The sequence below is a fragment of the Pipistrellus kuhlii genome, unplaced genomic scaffold (assembly GCF_014108245.1).
Source record: "Pipistrellus kuhlii isolate mPipKuh1 unplaced genomic scaffold, mPipKuh1.p scaffold_m20_p_4, whole genome shotgun sequence".
NCBI classification, from domain to species: Eukaryota; Metazoa; Chordata; class Mammalia; order Chiroptera; family Vespertilionidae; genus Pipistrellus; species Pipistrellus kuhlii.
Genome location: NW_023425540.1, coordinates 22,111,619 through 22,135,032, shown reverse-complemented (window position 1 = coordinate 22,135,032; position 23,414 = coordinate 22,111,619). Strand labels below are relative to the sequence as shown.

The 23,414-nt window shown below is 39.6% G+C and overlaps 1 protein-coding gene across 19 annotated transcripts in view; it reads left to right on the top strand.

The window, feature by feature from the left end:
* The window catches only part of ADCY2 (adenylate cyclase 2), a 262,534-nt gene that overhangs the window by 198,243 nt on the left and 40,877 nt on the right, over positions 1-23,414 (top strand). For all 19 annotated transcript variants that reach the window (XM_045571823.1, XM_045571821.1, XM_036409666.2 and 16 more), the window contains 2 exons: positions 2,098-2,195; positions 11,678-11,762. In XM_045571823.1, coding sequence (XP_045427779.1) covers positions 2,098-2,195; positions 11,678-11,762 — 183 coding nt within the window. The remainder of the gene's footprint in view (positions 1-2,097; positions 2,196-11,677; positions 11,763-23,414) is intronic.

The following is a 23,414-nucleotide window of genomic DNA, read 5'->3' as shown; positions in this document are numbered from 1 at the left end:
CATAGTTCTTGCAACCAAGCTTCATCTCTGGCTAGTCATCATTCTCAATATTCCTGGTGGTATGTGATGTCTGGAACATGTCTGATATTTGGAGCTTAAATAAAGGATGATTAACTAAACAAATTCTTCCTGATAAATGTACAGTGGCTTTGCACAAATTATATAAACTTTTTGACAAAAATATGAAATTTACATTCAACGTATTGGGGAGAATTAGGAACCTCAAACTTTAAGGTTTTGTTGCATCTAAATACTTTCACATTATGACTCATAAAGTAAGAGCTATTTCAGGTACACATAATAAGCAGACATTTAATTTTTACATGTCAAGTTTAACATGGATTTGCTAAAATGAATTAAATAATTATTACAGAAAGGACAACTGCGCTAGGTCAGCTTTGTTTAACTTGCCTTTTGTTTTGTGTTGATCTAGAAAAGGAATAAGTGAGAGCTGATTTTTATTATCCAACCATGTAATTACAGTCTTAGTTTGAACAAAAGCTACTGTAGTAACAATGCTATTAAGGGAATTCAGTTCATTGTTTTATGGAGATTGAATAGAAGAAGAAAAAATAAATACCAAAATTTCTTCCAGAATTCATCAGAGTTGGATTATGCAGTTACACCTAAATTTTCTTTTTTTACTAGTGGTCAAGAAGATCAGTTGTCTGCTTCTAAGTCCACATATTGACTATAGATGGTTTACAAAATTGATGTTTTATATAAGTCATTACTATTATTTTGATCCTTTTTTCCTTGAATAACTTGAACACATACTGATGGTTACTTAATGTGTAAATGGTAAAGTAGTCCCTTCCTGGTAAAAGTCCATCTCCTTTATTAATACTATAACTCATAGCTCTGCACAAAGCCCAGGAGAAGGGAAAAGATAAGGATGTAATTGAATGCGTAGAATGTAATCACATTTCTGCGCATTTGCTAATGTATCTCCTTCATCAACATGTAAATTATCCCAGCTAGTGAGTCATAAAATTCATCAAAAAAATATTCTAGCAGATAGAAGGTGGTCGGAATTTTAAATGCCACTTTTGCTGACATTGTCCATGAGGGCATATTTGCAGAAGCCAACTTTCAGGAGAGGTTGAGAGGGCATGGAAATTTAAGCTTGCTTTATGCCCATGTATATCCCCAGCCTGCTCCTCAGCCCTGCAGGAAGGGTGCAAGGTAGCAAGGAAGCAAGGAAGAGAAGCCTCAATTCACCACCCAGAGATCACTAAAACCTCAGTGGCTAAAACCCCAGCAATTCATACTATAACTTCCTGTAGCTTGGGGAGCAGTCTGTGCAGACATAGCTAATGCAGTCTGCCAGTATTGTCAGGGGTCTCAATAGCATTGCCACAGAACTTAATTTCCTTTTCATTTTATTATAAAACTCTTTTGAGAAACAGTATAGTCTCAGCTGCAACTTCAGTTGTCGTTTTTCCTGCATAACTCAGACAGGGGCAGTCCCAGGTGGGCAGCTACACTGGTCAGTGTACGGTCCTGGATGGGATGGAAAGTCACGTGGACAAGGGGAAAGAGTGTCCACCAGCCAGGCTCAGACAAGCAAACAGAATGAATGTGGACCCAGACAAAGCCCACCGGGCTTCTCTATCTTGTAAATCTACACATTACCTCTCAGTAGCATTAAAATAAATAACAAAATAAAAGACTAAACCAAGTAAATTAAATGAGGAAATTACATTTCCTCGGTAGCATCCAGAAGTTAAATATTAAGTGAAAATGTATTGCTTTCCCCAAATCAATGTGGGCAACAAGGGAACCAGGGCTCCCACACAGTTCACTCGGTCGCGCACTTGTCTTTCTGGTCAGGTGCTCTCTCTCCATGAGGGAGTGACTGATTCAGTTACCTTAAAATGGATTTCTGAACAGGTCGGCGTATAAGTCATGGTCTTTGGAAGTCACAGCTCATTTGGAGGGAAGAAGTACTCATTGCCCATGATGAGCAGCAATTGTCCTTAGCTCCTTTGTGCCACAGTCTACCATGTAGGCGTGTGATGCATGAACTGGGTAGAGTTAGGCTTCAGCCCTTCTCTTTCTGAACTGCCACTCACTGTTTTCCCCTTCTCTCCTTAGTACCGAGCCACGGCACTGCCAGCGTTCAAGTATTACGTGACCTGTGCTTGTCTCATTTTCTTCTGCATCTTTATCGTGCAGATTCTCGTGTTACCAAAGTAAGTGCATGCGGTTCTCGATTGGGATTCTTACCTGGTACCGTCCTCCTGGCCCACTGTGCTCAAGGGTGTGAGAAGATGGGAATTTCTAAATCAGAGGGGTTATGTACCATACCACAGTGATGGTGGAAGGGGTAGACCTTAGGATCTGTAGAGTTATGTGATCTCCATGCATCATGTTTAGTTATAGAAATATTGGATTTTCAAAGCAGGCATGTGGATTCATGTTCCAGTGTTTCCTTCTGCCTTTGACTTTCATATTACTCTGATATGAAATATAGAGTTTAAGAAATATAGCCCAGGAAAACTTCACCAAAAAAGGCAAAACTGCCAGATGATGTTTCTAATATACAAATAACATCATTGTATTAATATATTGAAAGGACAAAACCTGCTCTGGGCACACTTCCCACCCATTCATTCTGATTTTACAGTCTTCTCCATGAAGTCCATGCCCTGCCCCCATCTCTAATTGTTACAGGTCACTGTCCAACTCACCTCTCCCAGGACAGACCTGAAACAGACAGGAGGAACCGGGGGAGCTGGATTTCACAGGTTCTCACTTTGGGGTGGACTCCTGCAAGTCCCACCTATTGGTGAAAATCCAGTCACTCTATGATTCCTGGATTGTCTTTCTCCCTCACTTTCTTAATGAATGAAATATACACCAACTGACTTCCTTTAAAGAAACAGATTTTTGCCCTGGCTGGTTTGGCTCAGTGAAGGGTCCGGGGTTCAATTCCAGTCAAGGGCACATGCCCAGATTATGGGTTCGATCCCCAGTAGGTGGCGTGCAGGCAGCAGCCAATCAATGATTCTCTCTCATCATTAATGTTTCTCTTTCTCTCTCTCTCACTTCCTCTATGAAGTCTATAAAAAGGAAGGATGGATGGATGGAAGGAAGGAAGGAAGGAAGGAAGGAAGGAAGGAAGGAAGGAAGAAACAGATTTTCCCCATTCTAAGAAAAAGAAGACAAATCTCTTGTCTTTTGATAATTGGGGATATAGACATAAATTTTAAGATAAATGTTTTTTCCTTATTATTACCTACTTTGTTAAGGCAAAGCAATCATTTTTAATTTCATATAAATTAGAGCATTTGCATTTAACTTCAGGGGCACAGCCAGCATTTGTGGGAAACTTGAATTGCTAAAGCTAGGTTACATTTTGTCTCATTGATAGAAAGCAAATTAGAAATGAATAGTTTTTCTTCCTCTGTGTGTACTCCAAAGGATATTCTTCTGGACACTGAGCCCACACAAAGACTTTATAGGCTTTATAGAAATATAACAAATCAAAATATTATTCATATATGTACAATCCAAAACTATCAGACCACTTTTAGGAAAATGTTCCCACTAGATTTCCTCTTATTAGCATTAAAATGTGTGGGCCAATTTTCACTAAAACTTAAGTGAAATTTGCTAATGTCAACTTATAAGTTTTTTATTTTTTTAAAAGTTAACAAATTAAGTTCCTTCTAAGTGCCAGGCCTATGCCACGTGATTCAAGAGAGAAACAATGGTCCCAGCAAGGTTTACAGGCTGGGCATTGCTCTGGCCGGGTGGCTTAATTGATAGGAGCATCGTGCCATACAACAAAAAGGTTGTGAGTTTTATTTCAGTCAGGGAACATACCTAGATTGCAAATTCAGTCCCTGGTCTAGGCATGTGCAGGAGGCAACTGATGGATGTTTCTCTCTCTCTCTCCCTCTCCCTTTCTTTTTCTCTGAAATCAATGGAAGCATATCTTCAGGTGAGGATTAAAAAAAAAAAGTTCTTACATCTCTGTCAGGTATTTGGATTAATAATTTATACAATACTCTCAGAGAGAAAAATAATAAAACATTTTCTTTTTTAAAAAAAATGTTATATAGATGATACAAGTACTACCAAGGGAAATGGATCCTTATTATTACTCTCAAGTAGATTAATTCATTCACTTTTCAGTATTTTCTTAGTAAGTATTTTTTATATTTTTCTACATTATAATTAAGATAGTTTATCATCCACTAGAAGGAGTTGGAAGAGAGGAAAGTGAGTCAGCATTTTAAAAGATGATGTCAGCCAAAACCAGTTTGGCTCAGTGGATAGAGCGTTGGTCTGCGGACTGAGGGGTCCCAGGTTCAATACCTGTCAAGGGCATGTACATTGGTTGCGGGCACATCCCCAGTGGAGGGTGTACAGGAGGCGTTTGGTCGATGTTTCTCTCTCATCGATCTCTATCCCTCTCTCTTCCTCTTTGTAAAAATTCAATAAAATATATTAAAAAAAAAAAAAAAAAAAAGATGATGTCAAAGATGCCCTAGCTGGTTTGGCTCACTGGATATAGCCAAACCAAAGGGTCCTGGGTTTGATTCCAGTCACAAGCATGTACCTTGGTTGTATGCTCCTTCCCAGCTCGGGCTCTGGTGGGGGCTCATGTAGGAGGCAACCAATCAATGTGTTTCTCTCACATTGATGTTTCTCTCTGTCTTTCCCTCTTTCTTCCACTCTCCCTAAAAAATCAATTATGGAACAATGTCCTCAGGTGAGGATTAACAAAAAAACAAAAAAACAAAAAAAAAAAAAAGATGAAGTCAAAGATGACAGACTTCCAGGGACCAAGAAGAACATTTCACCACATTCTACTTTGAAAAGAACACACAGGAGATGTCTTCTCTGTTGTGGCTTTTATTTTCTTGTCTCTCTTTTATTGAATTGTGTATTTATGAGGACCCATAAATATGTTATTTAATTATGGCAATTCATTCTCTCAGGTATCATCAGCAGTTATTATGTGTGTCCCGAGCATCAAGTTAGACTTCAAGGGTGAACATTGTGAATTCTGTGCTGGTTGCATTTCCTTCTTTGTGTTGGCAGTCAGAAAGTTCAGAGAAAGGCCTATGGGCTCCTCAAGTAAAAACGAGTTGAAACTTGAGTGTGTGTGTGTGTGTGTGTGTGTATGTGTGTGTGTGTAACTCACTGACTGACTTATTACAGGGAAAGGATACATTAAAATTAGCCTAAGGAAGAGACACATAGAGTCTAGAAGGGGCCCTAATGCAGGGCTTCTGGCTGTTCTCTCCCAGGGGAGCGTGGAGGGATTACCTTCTCCCAGCCACCATGTGTGGAAATACCCACCAAGTATCATCAACCAGGGAAGCTCACCCAAGCCTTTGGTGTCCAGAATTTTTAATGAAGCTCAATCACGTTCTGCCCATGTGACTGCCTGTTGGTCTCCAGCCTTCTCCTGATGTGGGGCTAACATATTGAGTCTCCAGTCCCTTCCTAGTTGAGAACTGCACTTCCCTGTACCAGTTTTATCTTGTTTTGTGTTATATTACTGTATATTAGCCTTTTCCCTTCATTTTCCTTTCATGTTAATAGCCTCCCTTTTTTCTTTAAAAAAAATTATTGCTAGTAAATACTTCAAACATACAAGGAAAGTACAGAGCATAAGATAATAAGCATACATGTGCACAAAATGCACATTTCACAGATGTTAATCTGGTGGTATATTTACTTTAGATATGTTTCTATGTTCTTGTGGCCATTATTGTTTGGATAGCTTCCTATAGACAGCATTTATATTTATTTTATTTGTTTTTTATGTGTTCAAACTGCTATCTTTATATTAATACTAGAGGCCCGGTGCCCCTCAGCCCAGCCTGCAACCACTACAATCTGGGATCCCTCTCACAATCCAGGACTTATTACTCCCAACCACTCTTTGGCCTGCCTGCCTGATTGCCCCTAACTGCTTCTGCCTGCCAGTCTGATCACACCTAACCTCTCCCCTGCCAGGCCTGATCAATGCCTAACTGCTCTCCTGCCAGCCCAATTGCCCTTAACTGTCCTCCTCTGAAGGCCTGGTCACTCCTATTTGCCCTCCCATGCAGGCCTGGTCCCCCACAACTGCCCTCCCCTGCAGGCCTGGTCTCCCACAGCTGCCCTCTCTTGCTGGCTGGTCCCCCATCTACCCTCCCCTGCAGGCCCGGTCCCCTCCCCAACTACCCTTCCCTGCAGGCCTGGTCCCCCACAACTGCCCTTGCCTGCTGGCCTGATCTCTCACAACAGCCCTCTCCTGCCAGCCTGGTCCCTGCCAACTCCCCTCCCCTGCAGGCCTGGTCACCCCCAACTGCCCTTCTCTGACAGCCTGGTCACTCCTAACTGCCCTCCCTTGCAGGCCTGGTCATTCCTAATTGTCCTCCTCTGCTGTCCTGATCTCCCACAACTGCCCTCCCCTGCTGACCATCTTGTGGTAGCCATCTTGTGTCCACATGGGGGCAGCCATCTTTGACCATATAGGGGTGGCCATATTGTATGTTGGAGTGATGGTCAATTTGCATATTACTCTTTTATTAGATAGAATGTTTTATCTATTTGTATTCTTATTTTTTCTTTTATATATATGGACCCACTTTACCCTCTTATTTTCATTTACCTTGCTTTTTTTTTGTTATCAATTTTCCTTCCTAACTTCTAAAGAATTGATGAGACTTTTTTTTATTCAGTTAAAAGGAAATATATGTATTCTTAACTTAGTAAATTCTAAAGGTAATCATTATATTTCATGTATAATTATTTCTTATCATTTTATGTCCAGATGGTAATTATAGTCAATATTTATTTAAATTTACCCATATTGTTTACCAATTCTTTACTCATCAATGCTTTTTTTAAATTTCTTTCTTCATTTTTCTTCTTATGATGTATATTATTTATTAGTCATTTTATTGAGGGTCTGTGAGTTCTCTCAGTTTTCATTGTCTTTGCTAAATACCCTATGTAGAAGGTGCACAGAGCATTGATGGAGAGACCCATATCACTACTTGAGGGAGGAGAAGTGAGAGTACAGAGGGGAGAGGGTCATGGCACTAAATGGAATTCCAGAGAAAGGCCTTATTATTTACCCAATTAAATGTTTTATAACTAATATAACTTTTAGACTTTTTTGGTGGGGGAGGCATTGGTAACCTCTGCTGGTTTATTTCTCAGCAAACGTGCTTCCTTGTCCCTGTCAGAACCATCTTTAAGTGATGAACTGGCTGTGAAAAACCAGAAAGGAGAAAGGACCTAGTCTTGAATCAGCCTTTTCCATTTACTGTAACAATACACTTGATTAAAGTGCCAAAGTCAAAAATCCTCACTAAAAAAAAAGGGGGGGGGGGGACTTTTCTTGCCTCATGACAGGGAGGATTCAGCTTTGCTTTTCAGTAAGTACATAAATCAGTTATACTTGGGTTTTAAAAAGAAACAGCTTTGCATCCAGAATTTTAATTAAAATTGGTTATGTTACATAACATCATGGTATGCTCAATGGGCCTGAACATGCTTTTGATAGAACAGGCATGATAAATGGTTATAATTAAGAGCTTTTGAGCAGCCATTACTTTTGCTTGGTATTTCTGTCCCCCAAGATAAAGGGTACCTCCACCTGAATAAGAGGTTTGGTGCGCTAGGGACTGGAACACTAGACAGCCTCAGGTCAAGCATGTCAGTGAGGATTCGAGCCACTCTGGGTCTGAATGCCAAGTTGTGACATCGTATTCTAATTACAAGATCATATCATCAACAAGTAGAGATAGTTTTACTTACTTGTTTATAATCTAATGTCCTTATTTTACTTTTGTGCCTAATTTCCCTAGCTAGCTCTTCTGGTATAATATTCAATAGGAGTAGCCATATATTCTTGGAACAATTAACAAGATTTTTATTGTTTCCATCTTTATTAATCTTTTCAAAGTTTATTTCACTCTTTTCATTGTTAAATTACTTTTGAATACAGTAGTCAAATAAGAAATCACAAGAGAAATTAGAAAGTATTTTGTATTACAAAACATAACTTCAAATTTTCTGGTATGTACCTTAAAGTCATTTAGAGAGGAATTTGTAACTTTCAAATGCTTTAAAAAAAAAAAAAGAAAAAAGAAAAAAGAAAGAAAGAAAAGAAAAGAAACTGAGACAGTTAAAATAAAAAGTCTCCGTTTCCAATTTAAAAAGCCAGGAAAAGAAGAGCAAATCAAGAATGTAGAAGGGACTAATTGGTAAAGAAGAAAGAAAAAAAATAAGAACCAACCAATACAGAAGTAGTAATGCAAAAGTTGATTTTTTAAACAAGTTTAATTATTCTTAAATCATTATCAAAAGTGATCAAGAAAGAAAAAGAGATAACCAGAAAGTACCCAAACTAATAATATAAGGAATAAAAGGGAATCCACTGCAAAGCCTACAGACATTGGCAGGATAAATATGGGATGTTATAAATTACTCAAAGCCAACAAGATTTAAAATTTAGATGAAATGGAGAAATTCATTGGAAGGAGATTCTATCAAACCTGACACATAGTAGAACAGAACATTTAAATGTGTATGTACATATTAAATATATTAAATTTAATTGTTTTAAATCTTCACACAAAACTTCACATGCAGGTGATTTTCTGTATTAATCCTACTATTCATTTTAAGAAAATAAGATGGAAGGAACTGGTCAAATGTTAACGAATTTTGTAAGTGTTAATGGATAAAACTATCCTATTCCTGGACAGAAGCTCAACAATTGAGGCTACAAATCAAAGGCCACACTTTTGTACTATATATGGGAGATCAACTTAAAATTAAAAGAGAAAGTTTGGAAATAAAAATGGAAAATAGTTTTCTGAGAAACAGCTTACAGAAAAAAGAAAGCAGCAGTAATATAAATTTCTGACAATACAGAATTCAAATGTAAGGCATTCAACATGACAAAAAGCCTATTGTGGTACAGTCACCAAGAAAGTTTAACAACCATAAATCTTTGTGCACTCCAGCATCTCTTTGAAGTAAATAAAGAGAAACTATTAAAATATTCAGATATATTGACAAATCCACAATCCTATTTAGAAATCTTAATGCATTCTAAAATTGACAGACTAAATTGAGTCAATAAGTCAGCCCACTGGGGATTTGACTAACTCTTCAGGTCCTCTGAATAGATATATTTAGAGAACATGCTTTGTTTCCAGAAAAATAGAAAACACAAATCATTTTTAGAAAGCCATAAATCATCATACAAGTAGAGCCTGTTTATCACAACCCAGAAGAAAAATAAACTGTCAAAGTATAAATAATAAGCACAATCTCTGATAAAATCTGTTGAAATTAGAAATAATAAGAACAGACCAAAAATAGGCTCTTTGTAGAATTTATAAATTAGACTTTTGAATTACTCTTGTATTAAAAGAAAATTGAAATTGAAATTACAGGCCTTTTAGAAAAGAATGACAATTGAGTAGCTATAAATCAAAGCTATGGGATTTGGCTAAAGCAGTAATTATAGGAATATTTATGTGCTTAAATACATTTATTAGAAAATATAAAAGATTGGCAACAAGTGACAATTAAGCAAAAGAACAATTTAAGTTTAAATAAAGAAGGAAAGATCTTTTTAAATTTAAGTCAGAACCTAATAATCTAAAAAACTATCAGAATGCATAGATTTTAATAATATTCCAAAAGCTTTGAGAAAATCAACAAACATGCAAAATTTCAAAAGTCTGATTTAAAGAAAAAAGATAAAAATAACATTTAGTACAAAAAAAATTACTTTAAATATGAAGACTTTAAAATTTTTAAGAGACTAATATAATTTTACATTTGAACATCTAAATAAAATAGATAATTTTCTAGGAAAATTATCAAAATTTACTTTAAAAATAAAACCAGTAAACATGACAGAAATGTGACATATCTATTTCTAATCATGGGTCAGAAATATAATTTCATGAAAGCAAACGTCACCCATACAACTTAATAGAGAAATAGCTTTTAGGCAAGTCTCCTAAGATATCTGAGTCTCAGTTTCTCATCAATAAAAAGAGGTGATAATATTAACTGCTATCCAGGAGTAAATTAACTATACGTATGAAGTCCTTAGAGGAGTGCTTGGCATGTAGTAAATGATCTATGGATGTTAATTTGCATCATCATATCATCATATCACCACCATCACCTCATCAGACAGATGGTTTTATAGTTGAGACTTATCAAACCTTCAATAAATGATTACTCTTTTGTTATCGAAACAGTTTTGGACCTAAGAAAAATAAATAATGTTTTTAAACTTAACCTTATGAGGCTGACATTACCTTAATATTTAGAAGGAACCAGGAGAACATAGACTCAAATGAAACTCTTGAAGCTTATTTTATAAGAATAAAATGGATGAGAAAGATGGCAAACAAAAGTTCAGCAGATGAGTTACCGTGCCCCTCTTTCCATCCCTCTGAGGTGTGCACTGCTTCACAGTCCCCTCCCTCCTCACTGTCTGTCTAAACAGGAGCCTCTGAGCGTGTGTAGGGGAGATGATAAGGCTGGGGCAACTGGTGGTAGTCAGGGCCTCTGTGGCCTCTGACCAGGGTCTAAGGACTGGAGTGATGTCTTAAGGAAGGATGTTCTAGAAGTTAAGAAGACAGACAGTGCTTATCTCTACTAAACGGTAAGCAGCTAAAAATATGGTTGACAACTTACTCATCTTTATAACATTGCAGCCTAACATAGATGCATGAGATGAGTCAATAATATAGGTGTATTTGCTATATAAACACCTTCCCACTAGAGATTTATTTCAACTTGAAATTTATTTCAACTTGTTGGTGACTTGCATCTAGATCTTCCATCTGTCTGTTGACATTCGGGTGTTGCTACTCTTCTCAGTATCTTCTCTCTCTTCAGTTTCTCCGGCCAGTGTCATTGGCATGAGTTTTATTATGGTCTCAGACACACCTGACCTCTCCTTGGTTGTTCCATTTGAATTTCATTTTTGATTATTCATTGTAGTTCTGCTCTTTTGATACCCTCCAACCCCTTTTACCTTTGGAATAAATGAAGGCTTAAGAGGCTTTGATTTTTAATTTTTAATTTTTAAAGGACCGCTCAGAAATGTATATATTTCTTATAAAGACTTGTAACCTGTTTGATAGCATAATCTGTAACTCAGTGGGCACATTGTTCACATGATCATAGAAAACTTGTGTGTTCATTGACTCGTGCAAGAATGTAAAAATCGTAGCCTGGAAAATCTTGGGAGGATATCAGAAAACATTTAGATGCATTTATTTTTTAAGGAAGTTGAATATGGTTGGATTGTAGTGGGGAAGGTGAAGACTCGGTGTTTCTTAAGTGAGCAGGAGTAAGAATGCTCTGAAATAGCAGCTGCCAAAACATCAACAGCAGGGAAGAGGACAGAGATAGAAAGTGCTATTTGCTTAGGTGAGTCCAAAAAAATATCATTTTTAATAAAGAACTGTGGATAGGGTGATTTATTAACAAGTCAACCAGACTCAACTGTGGACATAGTTTTCTGTGGACATATTTTCGGTTTTGTTTTACATTCATTTTCATTTCTCAAAAACTTAGTGAGGATTGAAGTCCTCATTTAATCCTGAAAATATTGCTGATGGCTTTCCAGGATAAGAGAAACTCTCCCCACACTAACCCATTCTTTTCTGTCTCCTGGTAGAACCTCCATCCTCGGGATCTCCTTTGGAGCTGCGTTCCTCCTGCTTGCCTTTATCCTTTTTGTCTGCTTTGCTGGACAGCTTTTGGTAGGTACTTCATATATTGAACTTTTAAAAAAACTGCTCATTGAATGAAAACTGATTTCTTACTTAACACAGGGAGGTTGTCGACTTACCATTTCAAGATATACAGATCTCAGTAAAAGAAAAACATGTGTCCTTCCTGTCATCTGCCAAAAATACAAACTGACACAGTTCACACACAACCAAGACACTAATTTGAAGATTATTTAAGATATTGGATGTCACTTCATAAAATTGTAATTAGGTCCACTTGCTTCTGTCAGCAGTTTTTATCATCTTCTCAACATTTTCAGAGTATTTATAACTGTGACTATATAGGTATAATGGGAGACTTTTAGTATACAGGAGAATTAAAACTCAAACCAAATATATCTTTTATATCAACTTTCCAAATATAAAATCTTAGAATATCAAAATAGCAAATGTAAAAATATTTTTTAGTGTTTTAATTTAAGGCAGTCATTGCAAACTCTTATGGTTTAGATGCTAGTTCTGGATATAAAAAGTAAATCTACTTGAGTCTAAAGCAATGAGAGCATCCTAAGAAGGCCAGCAATGTGATAGAAGTCACAAAAGAGAGCTGATGTTCCATGTTGTTCATTGGAGATGGGTTGAAAGAGGAGAGGCCACTTTTGAGCAGAGTTCATGGGCATCCTCTGTGGAGACACTTCCCTTACTTTTGTTAACCAAAATGTTAATGTCACAAATAGTTAGTTACACATAATAAACAGGAATAATCCTTAAAATATCTGCCAATGAATGAATGCATTTTATGAGATGTGTGAGGTTAAGGAAATTTCCTATTTCTGAAGTCATGATTTTTTTCTTCCAATTAGACTTTGACAAGAGCAAGTAGATGACACAACCAAGGAAGCAGACCTAGAGTGTGCAGGGCTCCTGGTCACTTCTCAAGGTTGTGCTACACCCATAGGAGGCACTGTGGCTTCTAGGAGAGCACTTCTCTCATTCTACCTGGTTTTACACTTTTCATGTGTTTCTTCACTGTAATGTCATTTTGCTTCTTAAAGACATATGGTAGTATTACCTCCAGCAACATCAGTACAGTGGCAAAATGGCCTCTTATGGTTGTGTTCTAGTCTGTGTTGAAATCTTTAGCCCTAAAAGTGCTAAGATTGCAAAGCATGTCTCTGTCTCCACTGCTAGCCTCCTCTGCCTTGTACCTTTACAAACTTGTGTGGGTTTCTATTTGCTGGATCATAGTTTAGATTATTTAAATTGGTTTGGAAACTCTCCAACAAGTGAGACTATGGTTTCTGATTTCCTGGCATGCACACAGCATCTCTTAAAAATCCCCTGAAGATACAAGAGGTTGTAGAGAATAGAGGATTGGGTAAATATTGACCCATACAAATCCTTGTCAAGTTCTAAAATGCTTCGTACACAAAGAAGCCTGATTTCCTACGTTCAGATTTTTCTTGGGTGGAAAGCATTTGGCTCCACCCTCTGTCTTCCTGGACTCCAGATCCTTCTTGGAAGCCCATTTTTTTTAAGTCTATAGAACAGGAACTGTCATTTGTGCTTCTGTTGAAATCTAAACCTCATTGCAAAGCACCTTATATTATTTTGCCTCAATAGCCGTAGTTCTCATTTTCTAGTCCAAGGCATCCATTTGTGGGATAAAGGGATCATCTTATATAATAAAATGCTAATATGCAAATTGACCATCACTCCAACACACAATATGCCCCCCCCCCATGTGGACACAAGATGGCCACCACAAATAGTCGGCAGGGGAGGGCAGTTGTGGGCAATCAGGCCAGCAGGGAAGGGCAGTTGGGACAGACCAGGCCTGAAAGGGAGGGCAGTTGGGGATAATCAGGCCTGCAGGGGAGGGCAGTTAGGGGTGACTGAGTTGGCAGAGGAGGGCAGTTGGGGGCGACAAAGCCTGCAGGGGAGGAAAGTTGGGAGAGGATCCAGGCCTGCAGGGGATGGTAGTTGGGGGGCACAAGGCCTGCAGGGGAGGGCAGTGGGGAGAACCAGGCATTCAGGGGAGGGCAGTTAGGGGGAACCAGGCCTGCAAGGGAAGGGCAGTTGGGGAGAACAGGCCTACAGGGGAGGGCAGTGGGGGGAACCAGGTTTGCATGAGAGGGCAGTTGGGGGGGACCAGACCTCCAGGAAAGGGCAGTTGGGCGGGGGGGGGGGGGGGGGGGGAGGGAAACAGCCCTGCAGGGGAGGACAATGGGGGGAACCAGGCCTGCAGGGGAGAGTAATTGGGGGGAACCCAGGCCTACAGGGGAGGGCAATTTCAGGGACCATCCCTGCAGGGGAAGGCAGTTGGGGGAACCAGGATTTCAGGGCAGTTGAGAACAACTAGGCCTGCAGGGGAGGGCAGTTAGGAGTGACCAGGCCAACAGTGGAAGGAAGTTAGGGGCAAACGGACTGGCAGGGGAGTGCAGTTAGGGGTGACCAGGGCAGCAGGGGACAGCAGTTAGGGGTGACCAGGCCTGCAGGGGAGGATAGTTATGGGTGACCAGGCTGGTAGGGGAGGGCTGTTTGAGGCAATCAGGCTGGCAGGGGAGCAGTTAGGCATGGATCAGGCTGGCAGCTAAGTGGTTAGGGGCAATCAGGCAGGCAGGCAATCAGTTGGGAGCAAGCAGTTCTGGATTGTGAGAGGGATCCCAGATTAGAGAGGGTACAGGTTGGGCTGAGGGACACCCCTCCATGCACAAATTTCGTGCACTGGGCCTCTAGTAGTGTATATTTAGGTTTTCAAGTTGAATTTTTTTCTTCCTACTAAGTTTCTGTAGAAAAGGAACACGAGGCTGGAGACTGAAAAAATGAATCTGCAGAGCAACTTTGGTGTCTGTGTGGGAACGGTCTGCTCTCATGAAGTCTCCCTTCTCGGCCTCAGTATAATCCAACCTCACTGTTGAACTTTTGATTCAACAGCTCTTGATTCCTTCTGTACCCACCCTGTGGTCCTTCAGGGCGATGGAGGGAGAGCCCACACACACAGTGCCTGCTTCCTCCAGTTCTGGGGGTCAGGGGGGATGACTTTTCAGACCTTGACACTCACACACCAGATGCTCAGGAGTTCTTTTTAACTCTTTGTTGTCTCGAAGAAAAATTTCAAGGCTGCAGATGAACTGGTGCCTGCCTCATCCTCACAAGAAGCCTACCTATATTTTGACAAAATGGTCAGGAAGGTTGGACTTAAACACAGATTTGTCTTTCTAAACTTGAATCAATAGGATCCGTGAATGAGTCTCCCCCCAGTGGCCAGCTGGTATCCTTGATCCAGAGGTAATCCTGGTAAAATTCAAAAAAGAATTCTTCTCATTCCATTAAGAGATTTCTTTTACTATTTATGTGATTCTCTAAGGATTTGTTTTTAACTGTGAACATCAAATATATTAATTCACAGCCAATCTAAGAAGGCTTTCTGTATGCTTTCTAATCCACCCTCCAAATTCAAGCAAAATCTATGCATAGCACAAATACTCCTTGGTGATCTTGGAGAATACATTGCTACATCCTAACTGCCCATTCCCTGGCCTCTTGAAATCCTACCAAATTGTATGAGGTTTTATTATGCTTTGCATTTAATTATGGATTAAATACTGAGTATATGAAAAAATACTTAATAAGCCAGACTCACCTTCTAGTAACTTATGTTAACTTTCTGAAAATGTAAATGTCAAAGGCATTATCCATACTAATATTGATATTAAATTCTCTTTGTGAAGAATTAAAGTAGAATACTTTCATATAAAGGAGGTTAATAGAAAGTGTGCCTGGCTTATATTTTTCCACCAAAAGCTTTACCTTTGTTACCCTTTGTTATACAAAACATACATGGCAAATAAATATGGCTAGGTTTGATTTTTTTTAATGGTGGAGAAACATCAAAATGGGGAAAAAATAAAAGTGCTAATGAAATGCAATTTCTTCCCATTGGTTAAAAAATCACACAGATGTTCATTCAGTGACACATCCCAGTAAAATGTTTCAGGAAATTTGTTAGTGTCAGTATTGCAGTGAGAAGCCCAGTCTGTCCCTCATGCTCACCACTGCTGTAGGGGCTAAGGCAGCCATGCTCTCCCTGCCCTGCCCCCTGTGGCCCACATCTCAGTTCTTGCCCATGTGGGTGCTCTACACTTGCTTGTCTTTGTAGAAAACTTTTCAGAAATGGCCCCAGCCCTTGTGAGGTGTCCTTTTATGAGCTGCATGAGACTTAGGGTCTGTACCACCTAATTTGGCACTTGATTACATGGCAGCTCATTTGACCCCTTTTTGTGAGTGTGACTACTTTCTCCCTGATATATAACAGGTTCCTTATGACAAGAATCGTTTCCTACACCTGCTTCCTCTCTCTCAGTGAACCCAGCAGAATGCTAACCACGGAACTGTTTAATAGCATGTGCTAAGTCACTGCTGCTGGACTCCTATCATTTCTATATTCCTTCCTCCTCCCCTCCCCCTGAGCATGTAGCACCCTAACCCCCTTGTCTCACCAACGCCATCATTCCCAGGGGGCCCTTAGAGCCCATGTTAATCCCTCTTTCTTGAGATATCCTTGCAAGGAGCAGGTTCTGTGTGTACAAGAATGTGTGAATGAGAGAGCAGTGGTGACAGTGGCCCCATCTTGCTGCCTTGGAACTCCTTACATGTGCCATGATTCCTTGACTCCGACATGCTTCTGGCTGACTCCTCAGTGAGAAATAATCCTCTAACCTTCCTAACCCAGCTCTGCGGAGTCCACTGCCAGCTTTCCCAGTGCCTGCTGGCTGGGCTTCCTCTTTGGTATTCTTATTTGTATTATTTTAGATGGAATGATCCTCAGTGAGTTTGCGTCAACCTGTTTTCTTCATTGTCGTACTTTAGGCACTTGAACCATAAGATAAATATTTAATATCAGTTAGCTTGAAGGAATGTTGGGTTGCACCCAAATGCAACCTCCTGGCACCACTGCTCAGAAAACGTCCCACCGTGTCCTCACACACCCTCAGTTCTTCCTTTGCTGGCAGCTCTGAATTCAGCTCACCATCGCTGCATCCCTGCTCCCAGTTCTGGCAAGCTGCTGGCCGGGGACCTCTTGGCCCACCACCCTGGAGTCATCTCATGTCATATTTCACTGGGGGCCTCGGCATCAGTGCCTCCAGAGGCACTTAGCTTCCTGTGGCAGAGGCTGGTTGGCACTTCAGAGTTGTAAGCTCGGGAGCTGAAACAGAACCCAGGATGCTGGGGTGCCATGGGCTTCAGGGAGTTTCCTATTCTGATCATTCAGAAGTTTCTCCCCATGAAAAATAATGCAGAAGGATCTGTGAGCAGACCTCTTGAGGATGGAAATGGAGATTGGAGCAGACTCATAAGTATGATAATTATAAGACCTGCAAAGATTTCCTACCCTTGGTTAAGATTCTTTGGAAGCAATATACCTTGCTTATGGCAGGCAAGATCACCATTAATAGTTCTGTATGTGACCTCCTTGCAGTTCACTAGTAGCAAATATTACATTATATTAAAAATGAAGACTGCATCTGCTGGGCATTATTTATATTTTCATTTGTCCTAACAAAAGTCCTTGGAAGAAACACACATTCTGCAGTTAATGAGATAGAAGCTTGCAATTACTACAAACTTGCCCTGCAATGTACAACAAGTAGGGAGTGGAGCCAGAATCGGAATCCAGCCTGAGTGTTCTTAAAAACTAATTGGAGACAGATTCCAGGGGGCTGGTCTGTGTGTGGAGTCCCCAACAGACAAGTGCCTAGCACTAGACAGTGATGTCTATGTTCATGATCCCTGGCCAGCACATAGGGTGCCTTGTGCTGCTGCTGAACACCCATTGATAAAAATCCTACATAATAAAAGCCTAATATGCTAAGTGTCCACTCGTCCATTCAACCAATCAAAGTGTAATATTGATTGCTAAGGCCGCTCAACCACTCACTATTAAGAGCACTGACCACTGGGGGCAGGCGGTCTGACTAGTAGGTGAGCTTACTGTAGGCCAAACATGCCCTGGAGTCCTCCTGCATTCCTCACCAAATTCGATTGTGCACCAGTGGGTCCCTCAGGCTAGCCTGCACCCTCTCGCAATCCGGGAAACTCTTGGGTGATGTTGGAGAGCCAGTTTCAGCCCAATTCCACAGGCCAGGCCTAGGGACCCCACTGGTGCACAAATTTGTGCACCTGGCCTCTAGTTCCATTCATAAATTAAGATAACCTCACATGGAACCTATTTTGTATTCTCCTCCTCTAGTCTAATTTCCTAAAATACATTTTTCAGCTGTTGTTTCATTTGATTTAAAACTGGATTCTGAGGAAAGTGTAACTCTATCTAAAAAGACATTTGGTAAAATGGAAATAAAATGTTTACTTATAAATATATGTAGACTCTAAAATATGCTAGTAAGAAATTATCCTTAATATTAATACCTTGCAAAATGTTTTCTCAAATATGATCCCTTCAAGGGGTTTTCATATATATTATTTAATAAAACAATCCATTTTATCTAAGAAACTGAGACATAGTATAGGAGATTCAAGTTCACATTTTCATTATAATAAGCAATAAAAAACTGTTATAGTAGTAATAAAATGAGTACATATTCTGCCAGATTTAACTTTCTAAACTACCTGAAGTGAGCGTACATCTCAGTAACAAATAGAGCTCAGTGATTGAAATGAAAAATACTACCAAAATAAAACACACACACACATAAGGAAACAACACCAAAGCAACTTTTAGAACAAGTACACCAGATATACCAAATGAAAATGTTAGAAAATGTCAGAAGATCTTTTTCTCTCGACATGGTCGTCTTGTGCTTTGTACAGCGGAGATAATATGAGGCCAGCCTCCAACCTTGTTGCAGGCAGAGATGAAAGCACAAGTACGAGGTCTCCTGGGGAAGAAAAGTCGGTCACACACCGGCTGGTAGAAAAGCTTTATGCCCCACAGGAGTGTTTTTTCTTGAAGTCTATTTTCTCTAATGTCAATATAACTACCAGCTTTCTCTTGGTTCATATTTTCCAAGAGAAAGTGTCCCTGTTTCCATCTTTTTTTTTTCCAGCTTGTCCTTGTCCTTATGTAGGTTTTAGTTTTACATGTGATAAGCAACATGCAGTTTTATGTTATTGCCTAGACCCAAAACCCCCCCTTTTTTTTTTACCTGATGAGTGTTATACACTGCAGTGTGTTATAATTACTGCTACAAACTCATTTTGCTTTTTTTTTATCCATCATGTGTCTCCTTTGTTTCTATTCTTCTTTCTCCTTCCTGCCTTCTCTTGAACCAACAGAATTTATTTATTCTCCTATAGTCCCTCTAGCAACTTGGAAATTTAAATTCTATTTTCTTTGGGTGATTAACTTAAAGCATGTAACTGTGTACATGACCCACAGACTCTATTACTATATCTATTTTCTGGTTGAAGAATACAGGGACTAAGCTCTAAATCTCTAAATGTAATCCATCCTCTCCATCTTTTGTCTTTTTGAAATTAAAAACTCAATAGAAGCATAACTAATGGACACAGACTGTAGAAGGGTGAGGGCATGTGCTGGGGGAGAGCGGGGGGGCTAGAAGTGGCCAGGCAGAGGTCAATGGGGGGGGGGGGGAGAGACATATATAATACTGTAAACAATAAAGAAATCAATTTTTTTAAATCCTCAATAGTTATACTAAAGGTGTGATAAAAGCTGAAAAAATAATCCATAAAATAACATAGAAAGACAAAGAATGCTGTTTAAATTTTTCTAAATTTAAACTGGTTTTATTATTTGTTGTTATTTATTCCTGTTGTTTACCGATTTCTCACCATTCTCCATGAATATCGTTCCTTTCTCAGGACTCGGTGTCCATATTCTCAAAGGAATATTCCTTTTGTAATCCTTTCAGAGAGTGACTGTGCATGAAATATCCACTCACCTTTTGTATTGGAGAATCATCTGGTTTTGATAGTTTTTATAACATTTTGAAAACATGAGTCTGTATTTTCCTGGACGATAATATGCTTAGGAGAAAGCTACAGTCTAGTGGCTGTTCCTTGGTAGAAAATACATCTTTTCTTCCTGGTTGTTTTTATAGAATTTATTATTTTCTGTCATGGGCAATAGATTTCTTTTGTTGAAGTGTAGGTATACTTTTATTTTTCCTGTTTGCAGCTCAGTGGGTCACCTCGACCACAGAGCTCATGTTCTGTCCAGTCCCAAAGAATGTTTGCCCATATCTCCTTGTATTTTGCCTCTTTCCCAGTCTTTCTGTTCTGTATTTCTCAAACATTCATTACAATTATGTTGAAACTTTTTATTGTAGCTTCTGTGCAACAGTGTCTTTTTTATATTTTTTGTCTCTTCATTTTTCTGTGTGGTTTTATGTATAATTCCTCACAGCCATCTAATCCTCTTTAAAATAACTCTCTTGGCTTTATAATGTCAATATCCCCGTTTTAGTCTCCAGAGAGTCTATAGAAGGGGTGGCGAACTCAATCAGAGAAGGGGCCAAAATCCAGCCTAAATCGCAGGCCGAATGGTTTACTGAACAGTCATAAACTGTCATTGTGATGGAAACGCAGCGGAGTGCAGTGATGACAGCGTGGTGCGGGCCACATTGCAAGGCCTGGCGGGACGGATTTGGCCCAAGGGCCTTGTGTTTGACACATGTGGTCTATAGGCTCATTAAAAAAAAAAAAAAAAAAAAAAAAAAAAAAAAAATCTATTATTTTCTCTTAACTGCTCATTTATTAAAGACTATAACTCATCTTTATTCCTTCAATCTTATAGGCTATTTCAGATTGATATAATATCTATAGATCTTCTTGTGCTAATTCTACTAGTACAATCTGGTATGTCTGTTGAGTATTCCTTGTCAGGTCCATTGTCTTAGGTAGTGTGTAAATTTTTTTTATTATTGTGAGTTCATGTGTGGGAATGGCTTCCCCACATCTGGGATGTGCCCTACACGCAGTAATGTAAAGTATTTATACTAATAAAAGGGTAATATGCTAATTAGGCTGGGAGGCCTTCTGGGAGACCTTCTGAATATCCTTCCAGACAAAGCCATGATGGCAGGGCCGAAGCAGAGGCAGTTAGTGGTGCTCAGGCTGGCAGGGGAGGGCAGTTGGAGACAAGCAGGCCAGTGGAGGGGGGGACAATTGTGGGATCAGGCCTAAACCGGCAATCAGATATCCCCCAAGGGGTTCCAGGTTAGAGAGGGTACAGGCCAGGATGAGGGACAACCATTGCCCTGCCCCCTCCCTTGCCCATGCACAAATTTCATGCACCAGGCCACTTATTTTTAATAAAATAAAATAAAATTTATTATTTAAAATGAATAAATTCAATTGGTTCAACTATATGGTCTATATCACATGTGTCAAACACAAGGCCCGCGGGCCAAATCAGTCCCGCCAGGCCTTGCAATGTGGCCCGCACTGCGCTGTCATCACTGCACTCCGCTGCGTTTCCATCACAATGACAGTTTATGACTGTTCAGTAAACCATTCGGCCCACGATTTAGGCTGGATTTTAGATTTTGGTCCCTTCTCTGATTGAGTTCGACACCCCTAGTCTATATAATAGAAGGCTAATATGCAAATCAACTGAATGGTGGAACAACCGATTGCTATAACACACACTGACCATGATGAGGCAGACGCTCAGTGTAAGAGCTGCACCCTGGTAGTCAGTGCGCTCCCAAAGGAGAAGCACCAAGCACTACTCAGCCAGAAGCTGGGTTCATAGCTGGCAAACCACTCTGGAGTCCCAGACTGCAAGAGGACACAGGCTGAGCTGAGGGACACCCCACGTGTCCCCTGCCTACGTACACAAATGCACACCAGGCCTCTAGTCATTTATAAGCAGTTCTTTCTTCTGCCACAGCCCTGAAGACTTCTGTGTTTTTTTAACTGATTAATAACCCCTCAACTTGAAATTCTTATTATGAAGCAGATCACAAAATTTCAAACCCAACACCTCCATTTAGAGTTTAAACTTATCATTAAAGTTTATTAGTGCTTCCCTCAACCAATTCATGGAGTTCTTCTAGACTTGCTTACATGGGGGGAACAGCCTTTTGAGGCTTCTGGTTTGATTCAGGGGTCCTGGTTCCAGTTGCCCACCATTTGCAGACCCAACGCAACATCTTCCCAGTGTTCAGTCCCAGGACAGTTTCTCCAGTCCTGAACTACTTCTTTGTTTTTTGCCCTTGGGGACTTCCTTTAGGGTTCATCATTAAGGCAATGGATGTATTGAGTAATCATCTGTTGAGTTCCTACTAGCTGCCAAACACTGTGCGGCCTGTGGGAGTACAAAGACCTGGGTAAAGTGGTCATTGTTCTCAGCCAGCTCTTTCTGTGGGCAGAGATAAGCATTTCAGCAAAGACAATGCAATGTGGACAGGCTGTGAGTGCCACGAAGTGGGTGAGGAATATGGCTCACTCAGGAAGTACAAAAGAAACAGGTTGATTTTGTAAAATATGTTTGATTGAAATAAAGCGTTCTTTCTGAAGGAAATTCAAGTACAATTAAGTAATCAAAGCACACATGGCAGTCTCTTTGACATTAAATGTTACAAATAATTATTGCTGCCATTCAAAAATAAAATCCTTGGCCAATGAAATGCTAAAAAGGTGTTCCTCTAGGCAGATACACAAAAGTACATATTTATATGATAAACTTCACCATATTTGTTAGGCAATATTTTAAGATAAGTTTTGTGCTTCTAATAATGCAAGCTTGTTAGTTGGCTACTATAACATAGTTATAATTTTTCTGAATGTTGTTCTGAATTAAAGCTTCATTTAATATAAGTATCTAGTTATTTCCAGATACTTCATTTTATTTTTTTTAAATGGACACTAATGAAACTACAAAAGCTTTTATAATTACTGCATTAAATTATATGGTATTTTAGAATGAGAGACTACCAATTGTTTCTAGTGCAAAACATTAAAGTCAAAATATTATATATATATATATATATATATATATATATATATATATATATATATATATATATATATTAGAGGCCCAGTACATGAATTCATGCATGGGTGAGGTCCAGCCAGCCTGGCCAAAGGGAGGGGACATGGGCGGTTGGCCGGCCTGCCTGCTGGTTGAACTCCTTGTTGAGGGAACAATTTACATATTAGCCTTTTATTATATAGGATATATAATAAATAATATATGTGCATATATGTATACTATACACACACACACACTGAGTGGCCAGATTATGATCCCATGTCCCCTCCCCCTGGCCAGGCTGGCCAGATGAATTCATGCACCAGGCCTCTAATACACACACACACACACACACACACACACACACACATATATGTGTCTGTGTGTGTGTGTGTGTGTGTGTGTGTATGCATTCAGAGATCATAATAATCTGGCCATTCAGTGTATGTATAGAAGGAGAGGAAGAGAGAGGGAGAGGGAGAGGGAGAGGGAGAGGGAGAGGGAGAGGGAGAGGGAGAGAGTAAAGCAGAAAGAAGATGTGAAAGATAGAGAAATAAAAGTGCTGTTTATTATAGCTGTCAAGGAGTATTCTCTGAGTTTTATGGAGGTCACGCCAGTTTTACCATTGTATTCACTTAGTTGTATTCCTATGATTAGCTACATGTTGGTCTGTTTTCTACATCAATTGGCTGAATTTATGACAACTGCTTCATCATAGCTGT